We start from the raw sequence: 20,036 nt of genomic DNA on the forward strand, positions 1-20,036 counted from the left end.
CTAACTAAGACAGGGAATTTTTACTTGGATTAAATGTCAGGAATTGTGAACACTGAGTTTAAATGTATTTGGCTAAGGTGTATGTAAACTTCCGACTTCAACTGTATATATATATATATATATATATATATATATATATATATATATATATATATTCGCTGGCCATGGCAGATATATATATATATATGTATATGTGTGTGTGTGTCTATAAACTGGAGGTGGAGGATCCGTCATGGTCTGGGGCAGTGTGTCACAGCATCATTGGACTGAGCTTGTTGTTATTGCAGGCAATCTCAACATGTGCATTACAGGTAAGACATCCTCCTCCCAAATATGGTAACCTTCCTGCAGGCTCATCCTGACATGACCCTCCAGCATAACAATGCCACCAGCCATACTGCTCGTTCTGTGCGTGATTTCCTGCAAGACAGGAATGTCAGTGTTCTGCCATGGCCAGCGAAGAGCCCAGATCTCAATAGCATTGAGCACGTCTGGGACCTGTTGGATTGGGGGGTGAGGGGTAGGGCCATTCCCCCTAGAAATGTCTGGGAACTTGCAGGTTCCTTGGTGGATGAGTGGGGTAACATCTCACAGCAAGAACTGGCAAATCTGGTGCAGTCCATGAGGAGGAGATGCACTGCAGTACTTAATGCAGCTGGTGGCCACACCAGATACTGACTGTTACTTTTGATTTTGACCCCCCCCACCCCTTTTTCAGGGACACATTATTCCATTTTTGTGTCACATGTCTGTGGAACTTGTTCAGTTTATGTGTCAGTTGTTTAATCTTGTTATGTTCATACAAATATTTACATTAACACACATATATATATATATATATATGTATATATATATATAGCCTTTATCTGACATGCTTTTGTCTAGACCTCCTATATTGTCGACGTGGTTGTTGTGATCTCCAAAATTGATGTTTTTCAAGCGTTATCTCATATTGCCATCATCATTCGTCCATGATTGGACGGTGATGTCATGAATAATGTATGAATTTTCCAGACCCGGAAGATGGCACCGACGAGCGATGGTCATTCCGAGTCTTTTTGGTGAACCGGCTCATTTGGCTCCATTCACGTAAAAGAGCCGGTTCATTTGGCTCCAAGACGGCGTGGACCAGATTGACGCGCTCTCCCCATTATTTATTGTTTTTGCAGTGAGGATTCACTCTCTTTAGATAATTATTTTGTAACTTATCCGCAGAAAAACGTTGTTTTGAGGTCAAAAAGCATTATGCAAATCAGGGAGCCAAATGTACGGCTCTTTCACCGATTCCATTATGTTCCCGACGTTCACCAAAAAGATACATTCAAAAAGAGCCGTTTGTTCGCGAATGATAGATCACTAGGACTGACGAAGCTCTGTCTGTTTTGGTTGAGTCACCAGATCTGACCATGCCTTACTGACAGACTAGAGGCAGAAAACAAACGTGAATCACACAAAAATAACAGATCGTTCATGCGACAACCTAAGGAATAAGTCGAGTATTTTTGTGCTTACAAGTATTAAGATCTTACATCGGTTTGGCGGTGTAGCTAGCTAACACCAATCGTCGAAAATGATGAAGGAAGAAGAAATTGATAGGTTCCAAGTACCCCCAGTTACGGAGACGCAGCCCTTGGTAAGTGCCATGTCTTGTTTAGTTTATTGCTAGCTTCATTTGAGTTCAAATTACCTTGAAATTAAGCCCATACTAGAATGTAAATGCGTGTACGGGTGTGTTTGTCGAAAATCCTTGTCAGACAGCTGGTTAGCGACTGCCTGGTGTTGTTAGCTTGGGGTGGGGGTGGGTGGGTTCCCGTTTGACAATTATGTTCGAGTCTTCCTAAGCATTTCTTCTGACCGATAACATTTTATTGGATGGACTTCGTCTGGCCGTCATTGCCACCGCGATTAGTTTCTAACCAAACTGGTGACGTGTTATTTCTTGGGAATTGGGGAGGGGGAAGTAGACCTCGCTTCGATATGACGACTGTTGGCTGGGTGAATATGCACTGTCTCCAGCTGATGCCTAGCCCCAGCCCGACAGCCTCAGTCCCAGCCTCAGTTGATCCATAGCCCGAGATGGTAGGTTCGTCTGGAGGAGAGAATTACAGTACTATACCACTGATAGGCTTAACTCTGGATACAGATTAACATTCGCACTTGCACTGTATACATACATACACACTGGTCTGGACACTGTGTCAGTTCACTTTTAATTTGTGCATTCTGGCTTCGATATATGCATGGTGTTTCAGGAATGACCTTTCTGTACCTCTTGAGTCTCAACAGGGACTGCAGGTGCCTGTCAGTGCAGGATGAGTATAGGTTCACCACCACAACTAGGTCTTTCAATGTCCTTCATTGTTTCTTCATGGGTTTTCACCATTCAGTGTGTTTAGGGCCCCATACACTGTGGTTAGGTCCCTTAATTTCCTCAACAGCCGGGGTGTCAAATTAATTCCAAGTAAGGCCTAGTGTCTGCTGGTTTTATATATTCTCTTTCAAGGTGCATTAGATAGAACATACTTTGACCGTGAAAAAGATAGTGCTACTACACCCCGCACAAAATCAGAGAGAATAATTTAGGCCTGTCTCGCTTCTCTTCAACATATCGATTTGATTCACAGTCCATGTTCTCATGTTTCTCACGTCTGCTAATGCTGGCATGGATTTAATGCTTTTATCTGGTTACGCCTTAATGTATTTGTGTGTTGGTCATAAACGAATGGTAGAGCTCCATCATTGCCATTATTTTCTTCTCTCAGCCTGCTTCTTTTAAATTCTCAACATTGACATTCACCTTTCCTCAAGCCTGTTTTTGTAATAAGACTTCAACGTACTACTGCTGTCAGTGATTAAAAAATATATTTTTTTCTTCAGATTTCTAGTATTGGTTTCAACTTCTAGCCTGATTTACTTGAAGAAAATCCAATGGCTCGGTCTGTTAGGCCTACGTAGACCGCAGTGACAACTTGTAGTCTATCCTTATTCAATCCATATCAGAGAGTCAAAGAGCCAGCTGTTCTGTTGCACAGAGAGCTCTGTGCATTCTAATGCTAATCAGTTCTTTGTGAATGGTAAAGAAAATGAATCAACTTGACAACTGCCTCTCAAATGTTCTGAAATTGACTTCAAATTAATAAAACAGGCTGTCCTTTGTAGAATTAGGCTACGGTTTGAGTTGGGTTGTGCCAACACTCCCTTTAACTTAAACAGCACTATAGAAGGGTGACATGTATTTAAGCCAAATGCCACATCCAATTGAACTGACGGGACCTGGTATGTTTCTGCCAACACTTTTACTTCACTACGTTCCTAAAGAAAATAATATACTTTTTAATCCATAAATTTTCCCTGACACCCAAAAGTACTCGTTACATTTTGAATGCTTAGCAGGACCGGAAAATTATATTCTAATTCGCACACTTATCAAGAGAACATCCCTGGTCATCCCTACTGCCTCTGATCTAGCAGGCTCACTAAACACATGTTTCATTTGTAAATTATGTCTGGGTGTTGGCGCTTGCCCCTGGCTATCCGTAAATTAAATAAATAAATAAAAACAAGAAAATTGTGCTGTCTGGTTTGCTTAATATAAGGAATTTGAAATGATTGATACTTAAGTATATTTCATCAATTACATTTACTTTTTATACTTAAGTATATTTAAAACCAAATAGACTTTTACTCAAGTAGGATTTTCCTGGGTGACTTTTACTTGAGTCATTTTCTATTAAGGTATCTTTACTTTTACTCAATTATGACTATTGGATACTTTTTCCACCACTGCTGTTAGCTCAGGAGGTCATAGCTGACCAGACCAGGGAATGGAATCACACCTGGTTTAACTGGTGTATGGTATGATCTCCTTGAGGTCTTTCATCAAGCATGGATACATATAGAAGATGTATCAGTGTGTGTTGATGTTGTATGACCTCTAACATGTATCCCTCACCTTCTGCACAGTGAGAGCTCACTTCATCACAAAAACAGATGCACCTTCTACATGCATCCATACTAGATTAAAGACCTCAAGGACAACATAATTCCATAACTTGACATATCATCCACACTTCATCTATTGTGAGTGGAGAACTTAAATATTTTTTTTTCTCTCCAGCTGCTCAGAGCTCTATTGTGTGAGCTAAGGTGTGACTCTGAATGGGTAGAAGGAGAAGCTGATGTTTGGAAAACCTAATAAAGAAAATAATGGGTCTTTGTCGCAGAACAAAAATAGCCTGATGTTTGCAGGCTGTTACAGTGGGAATAGCTCATTGTTGTACTTTCCCATGTCCCTGTGCTCTGTTAGCACCACGTTGTCACTTTTGATTAATTCGTTCAGCTTAATGAACAATATTTCACCGGATGAAGCTGTTGTTTGTGTCCAGTGCTGGTATGAATTGTACTAGACAGGGGGAAAAGCTCTGAGTCTGTTATTTAACACTTGTTCTGGGAGTGAAATAAGTGGGTGTGTTAGTGGCTCTGGATGAGTGTCTGCTAAATTACAAATATAAATATAGGCTATTACGTAATGACACTTAGGTCTGTCTACAGTGTAGACTACACAGTACGTGTTTAAATGTAATCAACTATGCTTATAAAATTGAAGTCAGCAGAATGGGTAAACTGCAAGAGAGGGACTCTATACTGGATATGTTCACTAGGTGCTGTATAGTAGTTTCATGCTCTGCCTGCTGTACTGCTTGTTAGTGGTCTGTTGTTTCACCACGGCAGCCAGGCAGTTCCCTGGAGAGAATGCAGTGTTCTTTCAGGCTGCCCTTGTGGGATCTCTGCTCCGGCCTACTTTGCTGGCTGTGACAGGCTTGTGGTGAACATAATGCAGGGCTCTGTCAATGGAGTAGGCAGACCAGCCAGCCAGACCTTCCACCATCCAGCAGCTTTTGGTTTGCGTCCCAAACGGCACCCTTTTACCGTTATAGTGCACTACTTGTGACCAGAGCCTGGTCAAAAGTAGTGCACTACGTAGGGTTCCATTTGGGACACACTCCCGTCCAATAGGAACCCCCTCTGTTCTCCCACGGCCCCCGAGTGACGTCACTCACAGACATCCTCACTGGCCCACTCCCAGCCCAGTCTCACAAGTAGAATGCTCTGGCAGTGGAAACTGGCCAAGCATAGTCACAAGCAGGCACACACTTAACAGTAGTCTCTGTCACAGGCTTTCACCTTACGTGAGCGAAGCCTGGAAGCAGAGGCTAACTAAACAGTAAAATATAAGTAGAACACCATAGATGAGGGGAAGACGGTGCTCAAGGGGCTAGAAAAGGCCTTTTAGGCATGGTCAAATAAAACAAATCTTTTCACCGGTTGTGAAGTTAAGCTGAAGTCTGCCTGTTTTGGAATTGAAAATACGACTGTCGCTTATGGAAGCTGATTTGTGCCAGAGGTTAAATGTAAAACAAACACACTGAATCTTGAAAGTTGACTGTACTTTAGTTTATCCCATGTGTAACTCTGTTATTTTTTTTGTCACACTGCTTTGCTTTATCTTGGCCAGGTTGCAGTTGTAAATGAGAACTTATTCTCAGTTGGCCTACTTGGTTAAATAAAGGTGGGGGAAAAAAGTTGAACACATCTGATAGAAAATGACAAATCAAACATGGGAAAGCTAATCATCATTTTTTTCTGCAGCAGGACCCAGCAGCATCCTCCACCTCCGAGGCCGACTCCGATACTAGAGAAGGGGAAACGGTGGCCATGAACTACAAGCCCTCCCCACTGCAAGTGAAAATAGGTGAGCCTTATAATAGGATCTCCACTCCTCATTTTCTGTACATCATCAATGTGTCTGTGTTCTACTAACACACGGTGGCCTTCAATAAGACCATCTCTCTGTCTATAAATTATTAAATCATTCATTCAGTCTGTCAGTCAATATATAACGACATACAACCACCAGCTGTGGCATTTGAGCAAATGCATAAATTGATGGCATGCTATCAAACTGAGTGAATCAGCTATAGCAATCGGTTAATGCATTTATTAGGGATCCCCATTAGCTGCTGCCTCGTCCTGGGGTGCAAAGACACCAAAGCACCCACATTAGATCTAAAACAAAAGATAAAACGGTGAACTATGTTTGTACTAAATGAGCTAAAGATAAAACAGTACATCATATAACATCCCTACACCACATATCCACCAGACAGAATGTATTAATGAGTCAACGGTGTTATTCTCATTCAGTAGTTCATCTATTTTTGGAGCAATGCTGTGTTCTTTGCGTAATCACAATAAATATTTATGATAGGCTTATAGCACAGCGACATGCAGAAAGGCAGGTTCAGTCAGATGCACCAAAGTGATGATTCTTCTTTGGCATGCATCTTTGTAACATTACCATGTTTTGCTATTTTATTGACATAGGCCTAGAGCTATCAAAATAGGTTTGAGTTACTGACTGAAAGTCATAACCAAGATAGTGCATTCGGAAAGTATTCTGACCCCTGGACTTCTACATTTAGTTACGTTACAGCCTTATTCTAAAATTGATTAAATTGTTTTTTCTCCTCATCAATCTACTCACACTACCCCACAATGACAAAGCAAAAACAGGTTTTTAGAAATGTTTGCAAATTTCTTACAAATAAAACTGTGAAATATCACATTTACATAAGTATTCAGACCCTTTACTGAGTACTTTGTTGAAGCACCTTTAGCAGCGATTGCAGCCTCGAGTCTTCTTGGGTATGACGCTACAAGCTTGGCACACCTGTATTTGGGGAGTTTCTTCCATTCTGGATGGGGAGCGTCGCTGCATATCTATTTTCAGGTCTCTCCAAAGATGGTTGATCAGGTTCAATTCCGGACTCTGGCTGGGCCACTCAAGGACATTCAGAGACTTGTCCCCAAGGCTCTCCTGGTTGTCTCACATGTGGGCTTGGGGTCATTGTCCTGTTGGAAGGTGAACCTTCGCCCCAGTCCGAGGTCCTGAGCGCTCTGGAGCAGGTTTTCATCAAGGATCGCTCTGTACTTTCCTCCAGTCATCTATCCTTCGATCATGACTAGTCTCCCAGTCGCTGCCGCTGAAAAACATCCCCACTGCATGATGCTGCCACCACCATGCTTCACCGTAGGGATGGTTCAAGGTTTCCTCCAGACTTGGCATTCAGGCCAAAGAGTTCAATCTTGGTTTCATCAGACCAGAGAATCTTTTTCTCATGGTTAGAGTCCTTCAGGTGCCTTTTGGCAAACTCCAAGTAAGCTGTCATGTGCATTTTAAATGAGGATTGGCTTCCATCTGGCCAGTCTACCAAGGCCTGATTGGTGGAGTGCTGCAGAGATGGTTCTTACATTTAAGAATGATGGAGGAGGCTACTGTGTTCTTGGGGACCTTCAATGCTGCAGATTCCCAGATCTGTGCCTCGACACAATCCTGTCACGGAGCTCTACGGACAATTCCTTTGATCTCATGGCTTGGTTTTTGCTCTGACATGCACTTTCAACTATTCAAATTCACACACAGGTGTGCCTTTCCAAATCATGTCCAATCAATTTACAACATGTGGACTCCAAGTTGTAGAAACATCTTAAGGATGATCAATGGAAACAGGATGCACCTGTGCGTAAAGTACTTAAGTAGTACTTTCAAGTATTTCTACTTAAGTTGTTTTTTGGGGGGCATCTTTACTTTAGGGGGGTAACTTTACATAATTATATGGTTTTTTTTTTAAATATTTGTTTCAATTTTACACCCTTTTCTCCCCAATTTCATGGTATACAATTTGTTAGTAACTACAATCTTGTCTCATCGCTACAACTCCCGTACAGGCTCGGGAGAGACTAAGGTCGAAAGCCATGCATCCCCCGAAACACAACCCAACCAAGCCGCACTGCTTCTTAACACACTGCGAATTCAACCCGGAAGCACCTGTGCACCTGGCGACCTGGTTAGCGTGCACTGCGCCTGGCCCGCCACAGGAGTCGCTAGTGAGCGATGAGACGAGGATATCCCTACTGGCCAAACCCTCCCTAACCCGGACGACGCTATGCCAATTGTGCGTCGCCCCACGGACCTCCCGGTTGCGGCCGGCTGTGACAGAGCCTGGGCACGAACCCAGAGTCTCTGGTGGCACAGCTAGCACTGCAGTGCCCTAGACCACTGCGGCACCCAAGAGGCCTACTTTTTATATTTTTGACTACTTTTACTTCACTACATTCCTAAAGAAAACGTTATTTTTACTTCCTACATTTTCCCTGACACCCAAAAGTACTCGTTATATTTTGAATGCTTAGCAGGACAGGAAAATATTCCAATTCACACATTTATCAAGAGAACACGTGGTCATCCCTACTGCTTCTGATCTGGCAGACTCACTAAACACAAATGCATTGTTTTAAAATGATATCTGATTGCTGAAGTGTGCCCCTGGCTATCTGTATGTTTTAAAAACAAGAAATGGTGCCGTCTGCTTTGTTTAATATAAGGAATTTGAAATGATTGACACTTAAGTATATTTTATCAATTACATTTACTTTTGATACTGAAGTATGTTTAGAACCAAATACTTTGACTTTTACTCAAGTAGTATTTTATTGGGTAACTTTTACCTTCTCTATTAAGGTGTCTATGCTTTTACTTTATGACATTTGTGTAGAAAGACCTAGTTAAGCTGCAGCTGGCCCAGAACAGAGTGGCACGTTTTGCTCTTAATTGTAATCAGACGGCTGATATAAGTACTATACATGCCAGTCTCTCTTGGCTAGGAGTTGAGGAGAGACTGACTGCATCACTTCTTTTTTTTCTCTTTTTTTAAGAAACATTAATGTGTTGAAAACCCCAAATTCTTTGCAAGTCAACTTACACACAGCTCTGACACACACTTATCCCGCCAAACATGTCACCAGGGGTCTTTTCACAGTCCCCAAATCCAAAACCAATAGTGTACAGTATTATATTATATATATGTATTATATACAGTATTATATAGAGCCCTAATTGCATAGAACTTCCTTCCATCTCATATTGCTCAAATAAACAGCAAACCTGGTCTCAAAAAACAGATAAAGCGGCACAACGCCTCTCCCCTATTTGACCTACAGTTGGAAGTTTACATACACTTATGTTGGAATCATTAACACTCGTTTTTAAGCCACTCCACAATGTTTTGTTAACATACTATAGTTTTGGTAAGTCTGTTAGGACATCTCTTTTGTGCATGACACAAGCCATTTTTCCAACAATTGTTTACAGACAGATTATTTCACTTATAATTCACTGTATCACAATTCCAGTGGGGCAGAGGGTTACATACACTAAGTTGACTGCCTTTAAGCAGCTTGGAAAATTCCAGAAAATGTCATGGCTTTAGAAGTTTCTGATTGGCTAATTGACATAATTTGAGTCCATTGGAGGTGTACCTGTGGATGTATTTCAAGGCATACCTTCAAACTCAGTGCCTTTTTTGCTTGATATCATGGGAAAATCAAAAGGAATCAGCCAATACCTCCAAATTGTAGACCTCCACAGGTCTGGTTCATCCTTGGGAGCAATTTCCGAACGCCTGAAGGTACCACGTTCATCTGTACAAACAATAGTACGCAAGCATAAACACCATGGGACCACGCAGCCGTCATACCGCACAGGAAGAAGACATGTTCTGTCTTCTAGAGATGAACGCACTTTGGTGCGAAAAAGGGAAATCAACCCCAGAACAACAGCAAAGGACCTTGTGAAGATGCTGGAGGAAACAGGTACAAAATTATTTATAAATACAGTAAAATGAGTCCTATATCAACATAACCTGAAAGGCTGCTCAGCAAGGAAGAAGCCACTGCTCCAAAACCGCCATAAAAAAGCCAAACTATGGTTTGCAACTGCACATGGGGACAAAGATCATACTTTTTGGAGAAATGTCCTCTGGTCTGATGAAACAAATAGAACTGTTTGGCCATAATGACCATCGTTATGTTTGGAGGAAAAAGGGGAGGCTTGCAAGCCAAAGAACACCATCCCAACCATGAAGCACAGGGGTGGCAGCATCATGTTGTGGGGGTGCTTTGCTGCAGGAGGGACTGGTGCACTTCACAAAACAGATGGCATCATGATGACGGAAAATGATGTGGATATATTGAAGCAACATCTCAAGATATCAGTCAGGAAGTTAAATCTTGGTTACAAATGGGTCTTCCAAATGGACAATGACCCCAAGCATACTTCCAAAGTTGTGGCAAAATGGCTTAAGGACAACAAAGTCAAGGTATTGGAGTCACCATCACAAAGCCCTGACCTCAATCCTATAGATAATTTGTGGGCAGAACTGAAAAGGCGTGTGCGAGCAAGGAGGCCTACAAACCTTAATTACACCAGCTCTGTCAGGAGGAATGGGCCAAAATTCACCCAATTTATTGTGGGAAGCTTGTGGAAGGCTACCCGCAACATTTGACGCAGTTAAATTTAAAAGCAATACTAATTGAGTGTATGTAAACTTCTGACCCACAGGGAATGTGATGAAAGAAATAACAGCTGAAATAAATCATTCTCTCCACTTATTCTGACATTTCACATTTATAAAATAAAGTGGTGATCCTAACTGACCTAAGACAGGGAATTTTTGCTAGGATTAAATGTCAGGAAATGTGAAACTGAGTTTAAAGTATTTGGCTAAGGTGTATGTAAACTTTCAACTTCAACTGTACATCTGTAAAATGAATTTAGAAACTAAAGCTTTGGTTGTCTTCCTCTCAGGCTTCCATGTCTTCTCCCTTGGACCTCCTCAATGTCCAGCTCTTGAACATCTGACTCTGAGGGCTCATCTTTACTGTCACTTTCCAACTTTGTTGAGGATGGCTCGTTGTCAGGCTCAAAAAGCCTAAAATTTGCACAGATGGCCACCAATTGTTCAACCCTTGTATTGGTCAGCCTGTTGTGTGCTTTAGTGTGTGTGTGTTGCCGAACATGGACCAGTTGTGCTCTGAGGCGGCTGATGTTGGTTGGATTTGGAGTATGATGGAGGCAACAGGGGAAAGAGCCTCAGATCCCCAAAGTCCCTTCCACCAGGTGGCTAATGAAATATGTTGGCACAACTAGCATATTGCATCTCCATCCCTATGCCCTTGCATGGAAGTGTACTTTGCCAGACTGCCAAGAACCTTGCCCTCATCCAGGCCAAGGTGGTGAGACACGATAGTGATGACACCATAGGCCTTGTTGATCTCTGCACCAGACAGGATGCTCTTGCCAACATACTTGGGGTCCAACATATATGCTGCGGCGTGTATGGGCTTCAGACCAAAGTCTTCACACTTTTGATGCATTTCAGAATTGCAGTTTCCTCTGCTTGGAGTAGCAGTGAAGTGGGCAGGGCAGTACGGATTTCTTCTCTTACAAGCAGTGTCTGAACATCAGACAGGATGGCATCGTCTACTGCCATAGGTTTTAGGTTGCTTACCACTCCCAAAATACATCATCCAGGAGGATCCTCTTGATGGGGCTGTCCATATCGGCAGACTGTGATATGGCCATTTCTTGGAGAGACTCCTTCCCCACCAGCAGACTGGCAAACATTACGACAACACCACCCCAATGGGTGTTGCTGGGCAGCTTCAATGTGGTGCTCTTATTCTTCTCACTTTGCTTGGTGTTAGGTCGATTGTTGTTATAACTTGATGACCCTTCACATACCTAACCATTTCCTTGCCTCGCTTGTAGAGTGTATCCATTGTTTTCAGTGCCATGATATCCTTGAGGAGCAGATTCGGTGCATGAGCAGCACTGCCAATGGGTGTGATGTGAGGGTAGGACTCCTCCACTTTAGACCAAGCAGCCTTCATATTCGCAGCATTGTCTGTCACCAGTGCAAATACCTTCTGTTGTCCAACATATAATTTGGCACAGTATTTGCAAATGTACACAGCTTTTCCTTCTACATTGGCTGCAGTGAAAATTCTCCACACATCAGATAGTGCCCATGGCATTTTTGTGTAAAGATTAGAAGAAAATGAGTTAAAAAAAACAAAACAATTACAATTCCATGTCCAGATAAATAGTTAAGCAGTTAGATTAAATGTTTTAAAATGAAACATGTATGGAAACAGGTGAATTAACACTCCTCAGTTAGCAGGCTCAAGCAAGCTAAAACCCACATGGTAGAAAAAACTAACTAGCCGAAATTAACAAGTTATAAATGATTTAAACACACTCTGCTGTAGGCTACTATTTACTAGTAAAGAAAAAATCATGCATGTCATATTAAATATATTCACCCCACCCAGTATTGTAATCAAAACATACCAGAAAGCATATAGTCCTTGGCTCAGACAGTGTAGTAGTGTGGGCTCAATAGCATCTCATTAGTGTGCAAAATCTTGACAATCAGCTGCACATGTGATGGAAGAATGCACTGTGCATGCAGAGGCTTGTAATTCCATTGAATTTGGGATGGGTTAACCAAAATATGCCACAAGACCTAGAATTGCCTTGTGTATCCCACAAAGGTTCACTGTTATAAGCTAACTTTTTTTTAAATGAATTTAAGCAAAATTCCCCAAATTCCCGGGCTTAACTTCCCATGGAACATTTCTAGGAAATTTACCGGAAATATTCCGACCCTTTGCAACTCTAGGTTAGTCGAGGTAATTTGTACATGTAGGTAGGGGTAAAGTGACTATGCATAGATAATAAACAGCGAGTAGCTGCAGTGTAAAAACAAGGGGGGGAGTGGAGTGTCAATGTAAATAGTCCAAGTGGCCATTTGATAAATTTGTTTAGCAGTCTCATGTCTTGAGGTTAGAAGCTGTTAAGGAGCCTTTTGGACCTAGACTTGGAGCTCCGATACCGCTGTTCTCTGTGCTACCACACGGAAAGTCTATGACTTGGATGACTGGCGTCTTTGACAATTTTTTGGGGCCTTCCTGTGACACAGAATAATTATGTAAATAATGTTTTTTAAATTTTTTTTAATGAATTTGCATAAATGTCTAAACCTATTTTCACTGTCATTTTGGGGAATTGTGTGTAGATTGGTGAGAAAAATAATGTAATACATTTTAGAACAAGGCTGTAACCTAACAAAATGTAGACAAAGTCAAGGGGTCTCAATACTTTCCGAATGCACTGTATTAAACGGTTTCCACAATAAAGCCTAATAAAGCTTTAGTGTGTTTGATCTCCCTGAGAATTTCTGTAGTTGTTTGGGGTATATTGCCTAAAGCCAATGCCCAATAGCCATTCGGCCCTTGCAAGCAGTAACAGGCTGAAGTTACTCAACGTAACCCAGGGCAAAAACTTTGAAAGGGCTTTGAGGTCACCGCTTCCAATCCCATAACCCTATCTCCCTCCCATGTACTCAGTTGGTCAGCAGCACTGTGCTTCAGAGACTAAATAAATGAAGTGTCATGTTGATGTTAATTAAGCTTTGCATCACAATCATTGTCTTGGCAGCCTGCTTATTCACCACTGAACCGCAGAGGAATTCCAAGCACACAGACGACAGTGTGGAAGTCCCATAAAAGTCAAGCCCAAAGTTTACATTATAAACCCCACATGCCCCTCCAGTAGGGCTATGAGTTATAAATGACCACAGTGTTCCATATGTCAGCACAACCAGTGTTGCAGTACGGTTGCCTACTAACATTTTGTTTTTAGACATTTTCAGGTAGAAGGTAGTGATGGACCTGAAAGCAACATGTTTTATTGTAGGCCCACTAAAGAAAGCAAATCAGATGAACAATTGAATACATTGTGGAAAAGGGTATTGGGGCATTGTCTTGCATAAAATAGTGGTGACGACTATGCTGAGGACTGTGTGTTCGCTTGGAATGACACTACCTGTTGGAAGACAATGGGGATGGAGTGGCACTTTCCCTCATTGTCGCTCACGATGAAATCGGAGAGGGGACTTTGGAGCTCTCTCTGTTTGTTCATTCATATGTTAGTGACATGTGATATCTTAGACATCCCTGGTCCGATTTTGAAGAAACCTGGGTGAATGACGCGTCTTGCAGTAGAAATCCAGAATTTGCTAAAATTACACTGATTGGCCCAAGGTGGGAGCTGAAGTAATTAGCTGAAATGTGTTAGTCACACGCGCTGTCTCAATTGGCCCAAGGTTGGGCGCTGCATCATCCATGGGGGACTACATGTTTACTGTTGCCTTGTTTGTTAATCTTTTCTAACTATGATGTTATCTCCTGTGATTGGCAGAGAAACAGAGAGAGCTGGCCAGGAAGGTATCAGTAAAAAATGGCACCGTGGGTAGCCCTGTCAACCAGCAACCCAAGAAGAACAACGTCATGGCCAGAACACGGTAACAAGCTCAAACTTGATGGTTTCCTCACCATGTTATTATTTTGTGGCATTTCCATGGAAAAGGACCAATGAGCACCAACGTGAACTTAATAGGTTATATCAAATTGGGTGTCAAATGAAAGCTGAGTCTGTATTTTCCGTCTTTAAAATTTAGCCATAGGTAAAGGCTTTGATTTCTGGTTGAACAGATGGAAAAGGGGTCTTAGCATTTAAGACTTTCTGGTAGATGTTTTCTATCAGAAATACACAATAGCACATTTTAACATTTTAAAACTCAAAATATAAACCATTCATAACTTAACAGGGACTTTAGAAATGGGAGTCTGTGTGAATGCTAAATTCAGACTCACTCTAGTTGATAAGCGTATGGGCCTGGTTCAGTCAAACCCACTAACAGGTGCCCTTCCCTTTGTCTGTAATCCTAGTCCCTCGGTGGATTAGCAGAGATGTGAAAGCAGCTCCCCCTACACCCAGAGCCACAGATTATGGGCAGCACCCATTAGATTGGAGGATGGCGATTTAGCCAAAAGCGCTCTAACCAGGCTAGGAGAATACTAACCCCTGCTGTGACTAACAGCTGCTGCTGAGGAGGAGGCTGGTTCGTGCCATTTTATGATATCCCAGATTTGGCCCAGATTTAGCCACAGATCTGTTGTATTCAAGAGATCGGAGGAGAAACCCAGGAACCAGAATATCTTAATTTTGGCGCCACATAACTGGAATTGACCTAACATTCAAGTTTAAGATTTTGGGATATATTGCCCTTTTTATTGAAAACTTGAAAATGTTACTTTGAGGATCCCCATGACATTTTCACACACGTTTTGTGTCTTTTCTTGTACTCTCCTTTAGGTTGGTGGTGCCAAACAAAGGCTACTCCTCTTTAGACCAGACCAGCCCAGATGAGAAGCCCCTGGTAGCGCTGGATACAGACAGGTAACGGTGAATGTAATATTTCTCTGAATGGGATTTCAAAAGGGTGAGAAGAAGATATCCATCTCACATCTTGCCGATGTCTACTCTCTTTCTCTCTGACACTGGCTTCCAACAGACTTGTTCCAGACCTCTGCCTTCAGCCTTTCAAAGCTCAGTCACAGTGCGTAGGGGACTAACTACTTCTACTATTCAATACAGGCTGAAAGAGTAGCACATACCAGAAAAGGGTGATCCGACTCGGGGTAAGCAGGAAAAGTGTAACTGCTCTTGGCTGTCACAGCTCCGCTCCGAGCCTCCCTCTCTCGGCAAGCAGGCAGTCATTCCCAAATTTAGGGAAAATCCTCTCCCAGGGTGCCGGATTAGGGGGTTTGGGATTTGGACCGCCGGGAAAAGAGGCTCAGTGTCCTCCCTCCTTCAGTGCTCCCTGCCCAGCATGTGATACAGATGGGATCCGTCCCAATTGGCACCCTTTTCTAACCTTTTCCCTTCTGCTTTTGACTAGGTCCCTGGTCAGAAGTAGTGCACTATGAAGGGAATAGGGTGCCATTTGGAACAAATACATGGGTCTTGTACCCTGTGTTGTTTTTCCATTACCTTTATCTGCCGATTTGCGCTTTTTGGCACCCATCACAACGATGACGTCATGCTCTCGCGCTCTCTCACACTTGCACTCAATTGCACTGTCATAGTTGTTCTCTGTAACACACACACAATTTCGTATTATGTCATGTGCCCTTACTCGAAAAACACACAAAAAAAAAACACATGTATGAAAGTACATGTGTGTTTGTCTTTGGGCATGTCTGATAGAGTTCAGCCTCATTAAGAAAAGGACCAATCATTCCTGGAGTCGGGATCAATGGAACGTTCCAGATTGTCTCTGCTGGTTGTCTCTGTTAGAATAAATCAATCCTGCTGAAATGTCAGTTCCTCATGGTGCCTAATTATCTATGAGGGAGATGCCTGGAGAGCTAGAATATAACACTGTGTTTTTGGTTTTCATAAATTATTTTCTGGAAGGGAACACACTGAAATGCGGAGCAATGTTTTCAAAAGTATCCCGAAATGAGTTTACAGTTCCCTTTTTATTATCTAGAAATGTAAGCTCAATAGCACAATATTGTTTTATTTATTTAACTTTTTTTACTGTCCCTATCAATGTTTGTGTTACGTCCTGGTGTTTGGGAGGTCTAGGTGTCAGACTAACCATCTCTTCTTGTTTCAGTGATGATGACTTTGACATGTCCAGATACTCTTCATCTGGATACTCCTCAGCCGAGGTGAGATGTCTGAGGGACCAGGTATCTATGCACTACATACAGCTAATGTCACCATAAGCTGTCATAAGCACTGCATAACCTGTCATGTCACTTCCCTGCTTATGTCAATTCCCATAGCTTCCATCCTATAAGCTGTATTTTTTTCTCATTCACTTTAAATGTATAACTATGGCGTTTCCATCAGTCGTGATTTATCCATACATTTCATCACCATACATTTCTATCCATGTGTTTGTCTATATGTGTTTAAATAGTCATTTTATTTTTGTCTCACTTGAGTTTTACTTGGTGTTAGGTCTGCGACTATACAATGACTAGCACGACCCATAGCATTTCTGTACTCGCTTATGTTTTACAGAAAACATTGTGACATTTCAAATCAATAATAACGTGCGTGGCTCTTTATTACAGTCTATTCTGAAAGTTTTCAGACCACTTTTTCCACATTTTGTTACGTTTCAGCCTTATTGTAAAATTGATAAGGGGAGAAAAAAAAAAGAATACAATACACACAATACCGCATAATGGGGGTACACACAATACTCCATAATTACAAAGTGAAAACAGGTTTTTAGACATTTTAGCAAATTTATTACAAATAAAAAAACAGATACCTACTTTGCGCAAGTATTCAGACCCTTGGCTATGAGACTTGAAATTGAGCTCAGGTGCTTCCTGTTTCCATTGATCATCCTTGATGTTTCTACAACTTGATTGGAGCCCACTTGGTAAATTTAAATTGATTGGACATGATTTGGAAAGGCACACACCTGTCTATATAAGGTACCACAGTTGACAGTACATGTCAGAGCCAAAACCAAGCCATGAGGTCGAAGGAATTGCCCGTAGAGCTCCGAGTCAAGGAACATATCTTGGGAATCGTACCAACACATTTCTGCATTATTGAAGGTCAACCAGGAACACAGTGGCCTCCATAATTCTTAAATGGAAGAAGTTTGGAACCACCAAGACTCTTCCGAGAGTTGGCCACCCGGCCAAACTGAGCAATTCGGGGAGAAGGGCATTGGTCAAGGAAGTGACCAAGATCCCAATGGTCACTGATAGAGCTCCAGAGTTCCTCTGTGGAGATGGAAGATCATTCAAGAAAGAAAATCCATCTCTGCAGCACTCCACCAATCAGGCCTTTATGATAGTGGCCAGACGGAAGCCACTTCCCACTAAAAGGCACATGACAGCCCGCTTGGAGTTTGCCAAAAGGCACCTAAAGAACTCTGACCAAGAGAAACAACATTCTCTGGTCAGATTAAACCAAGATTGAACACTTTGACCGGAATGCTAAACGTCATGTCTGGAGGAAACCTGGCACCATCCCTATGGTGAAGCGGGGTGGCAGCATCATCCTGTGGGGATGTTTTTCAGCGGCAGGGACTGGGAGACTAGTCAGGATTGTGGGAAAGATGAATGAAGCAAAGTACAGAGAGATCATTGATGAAAACCTGCTCCAGAGCACTCAGGACCTCAGACTGGGGTGAAGGTTTACCTTCCAACAGTACAATGACCCTAAGCACACAGCCAAGACAAGAGGAGTGGCTTCGGGACAAGACTCAATGTCCTTGAGTGGCCCAGCCAGAGCCTGGACATGAACCCGATCGAACATCTTTGGAGGGACCTGAAAATCTGTGCTGCGACGCTCCCCTTCCAACCTGACAGAGCTTGAGAGGATCTGCAGAGAAGAATGAGAGAAACTCCCCAAATACAGTTGTGCCAAGCTTGTAGCGTCATACCCAAGAAGAATTGAGCTGTAATCGCTGCCAAAGGTGTTTCAAGAAAGTACTGAGTAAAGGCTCTGAATACTTATGTAAATGTGACATGTAAAAAAATCTTCTTTTTTCCATCTCTAAAAACCTGTTTTTGCTTTGTCCTTATGGGGTATTGTGTGTAGATTACTGAGGGGGGACATGGTCATCCATTTCAGAGTAAGACTGTAACGTAACAACATTTGGAGACGGTCTAGGGGTCTGAATACTTTCCGAACACACTGTATTACGATTGGGAAATGATCATGTTTTGTCCACTCTGTCCCCTGCAGCAGATCAACCAGGACCTCAACATCCAGCTTCTGAAGGACGGTTACCGGCTAGACGAGATCCCTGACGACGAGGATCTGGATCTGATCCCTCCCAAATCAGTCAACCCCACCTGCATGTGCTGCCAAGCCACCTCATCCTCAGCCTGCCACATCCAGTAGCCCCTCCCATGACAGATGCTCCCGCCCCTGCCACCAGGGCAGCAACAAGGAAGAGGAGGAGTTTAAATGATTGTGGGGACGGGACAGAAGAATAGGTGTATTGGAATTAGTGTGGATTTGAAAAGGGTGAAAATGCAGAACAAATTTACTGAGAGTAACTGGTTCCTCCTATGGTAGGACATGTGCATACATTTGTCTGTTACGTTATAGGGTCTTTATGTCTGAGTAGTATTCAGAAGCAGCTCTCCCTTGTCTCATCTTGGAATATTACATGGATGGCAATGAAATGGTCTCAAATGCTGAACTTGTGTGAGATGGCAGTGTTTCGAAGATGGTCACTTGAGGATTATGTCGTCTTAAACTTTGTTTTGACCTCCTGAAGGTCTTTGTTGCTGTTACTGTATGGAGGGATCAACAGGGAATGTACTGTGAGCATGGAAAAAGGACAAACATTTGATTGAAGAGCTGTCTGAGTGTGTGTAACGTGTCTAAAATCAAATATCAAATCTTTTAGAATATTTAAGGAGATACAGCAACGAACAGAGGAATCCCAAATATTTATTTTATGTTCCCAAGCAGGCATCTCACAAGTTAAAATGCAAAGTGAGTTTTGATTGAGTGGATTTGCAGCAGTCTGTCTTCTCGCTCCTCTATATTTTCTGATCATATTTTCTCTCTCTTCCTGTTGTCGTGATACGTGTGACATCAGAATAACTATTCCTATTTAAAACTTTGCTATATGACTTGAGAACAGCTTTGCATGTTGCTCACTGTGCCACTTAGATAAACACCCTTACCAATACAGTAACTGGGGAGGGAGGGGGGGGGGGGGGTTAGGCTCTCAACTTGACCCACTGCATCCTTAGCCTGGTCCCAGATCTGTCTGGTGCTCTCTTGACAAACTGAAGTATGGTCAAAGTAAGAAGGCACAAACAGATCTGGGACCAGTCTACTGCGACTTCACCCTAGCGCCAATTAGATCTAGTCATTTTCTTGTGCAGTACTTAACATGGAGAAAAGATATGGGATTCAAAGGTCACAAAGCCTGGTTCCAGATCTGTTTGTGCTGTCTTGCACATTGTTTGGCATGACAATGACCATAGGAGCTGGCAAGATGGTACAAACTGATCTGGGACCAGGCTAGGTCCGATACTGTATGGTGAAGCCAATGTGTATTTAGTGCCATTCTACTATTGTCCACATGAAAATAACTTATTTTAGTGGATATTACTTCAACACTAAATGGGTTGTTACCCCTCAATATTATTGTATATTGGGTCATCCTGCTTATACGTATACTCATTGTTGATTTCACTATGCTGTCTTCACTTGTCTATTGTACTTC

General features: G+C 42.3%; 1 protein-coding gene across 4 annotated transcripts; it reads left to right on the forward strand.

Moving 5' to 3' along the window:
• The first annotated feature begins 1,355 nt into the window (after positions 1–1,355).
• On the forward strand, positions 1,356–19,502 carry LOC135539814 (protein FAM219A). 4 transcript variants are annotated; one of them, XM_064965947.1, is made up of 6 exons: positions 1,356–1,633; positions 5,650–5,752; positions 14,162–14,264; positions 15,119–15,202; positions 16,428–16,503; positions 18,533–19,502. In XM_064965947.1, the coding sequence occupies exons 1-6, from the start codon at positions 1,571–1,573 to the stop codon at positions 18,689–18,691; spliced, it is 588 nt and encodes a 195-aa protein (XP_064822019.1). In that variant the 5' UTR covers positions 1,356–1,570; the 3' UTR covers positions 18,692–19,502. The 4 variants fall into 4 exon arrangements, with proteins under 4 accessions (XP_064822019.1, XP_064822022.1, XP_064822020.1 ...); XM_064965950.1 differs by having other exon boundaries at positions 16,428–16,482; XM_064965948.1 differs by having other exon boundaries at positions 5,653–5,752.
• Positions 19,503–20,036: the final 534 nt, after the last annotated feature.

Source organism: Oncorhynchus masou, chromosome 5, assembly GCF_036934945.1.
Source record: "Oncorhynchus masou masou isolate Uvic2021 chromosome 5, UVic_Omas_1.1, whole genome shotgun sequence".
Lineage (NCBI taxonomy): Eukaryota > Metazoa > Chordata > Actinopteri > Salmoniformes > Salmonidae > Oncorhynchus > Oncorhynchus masou.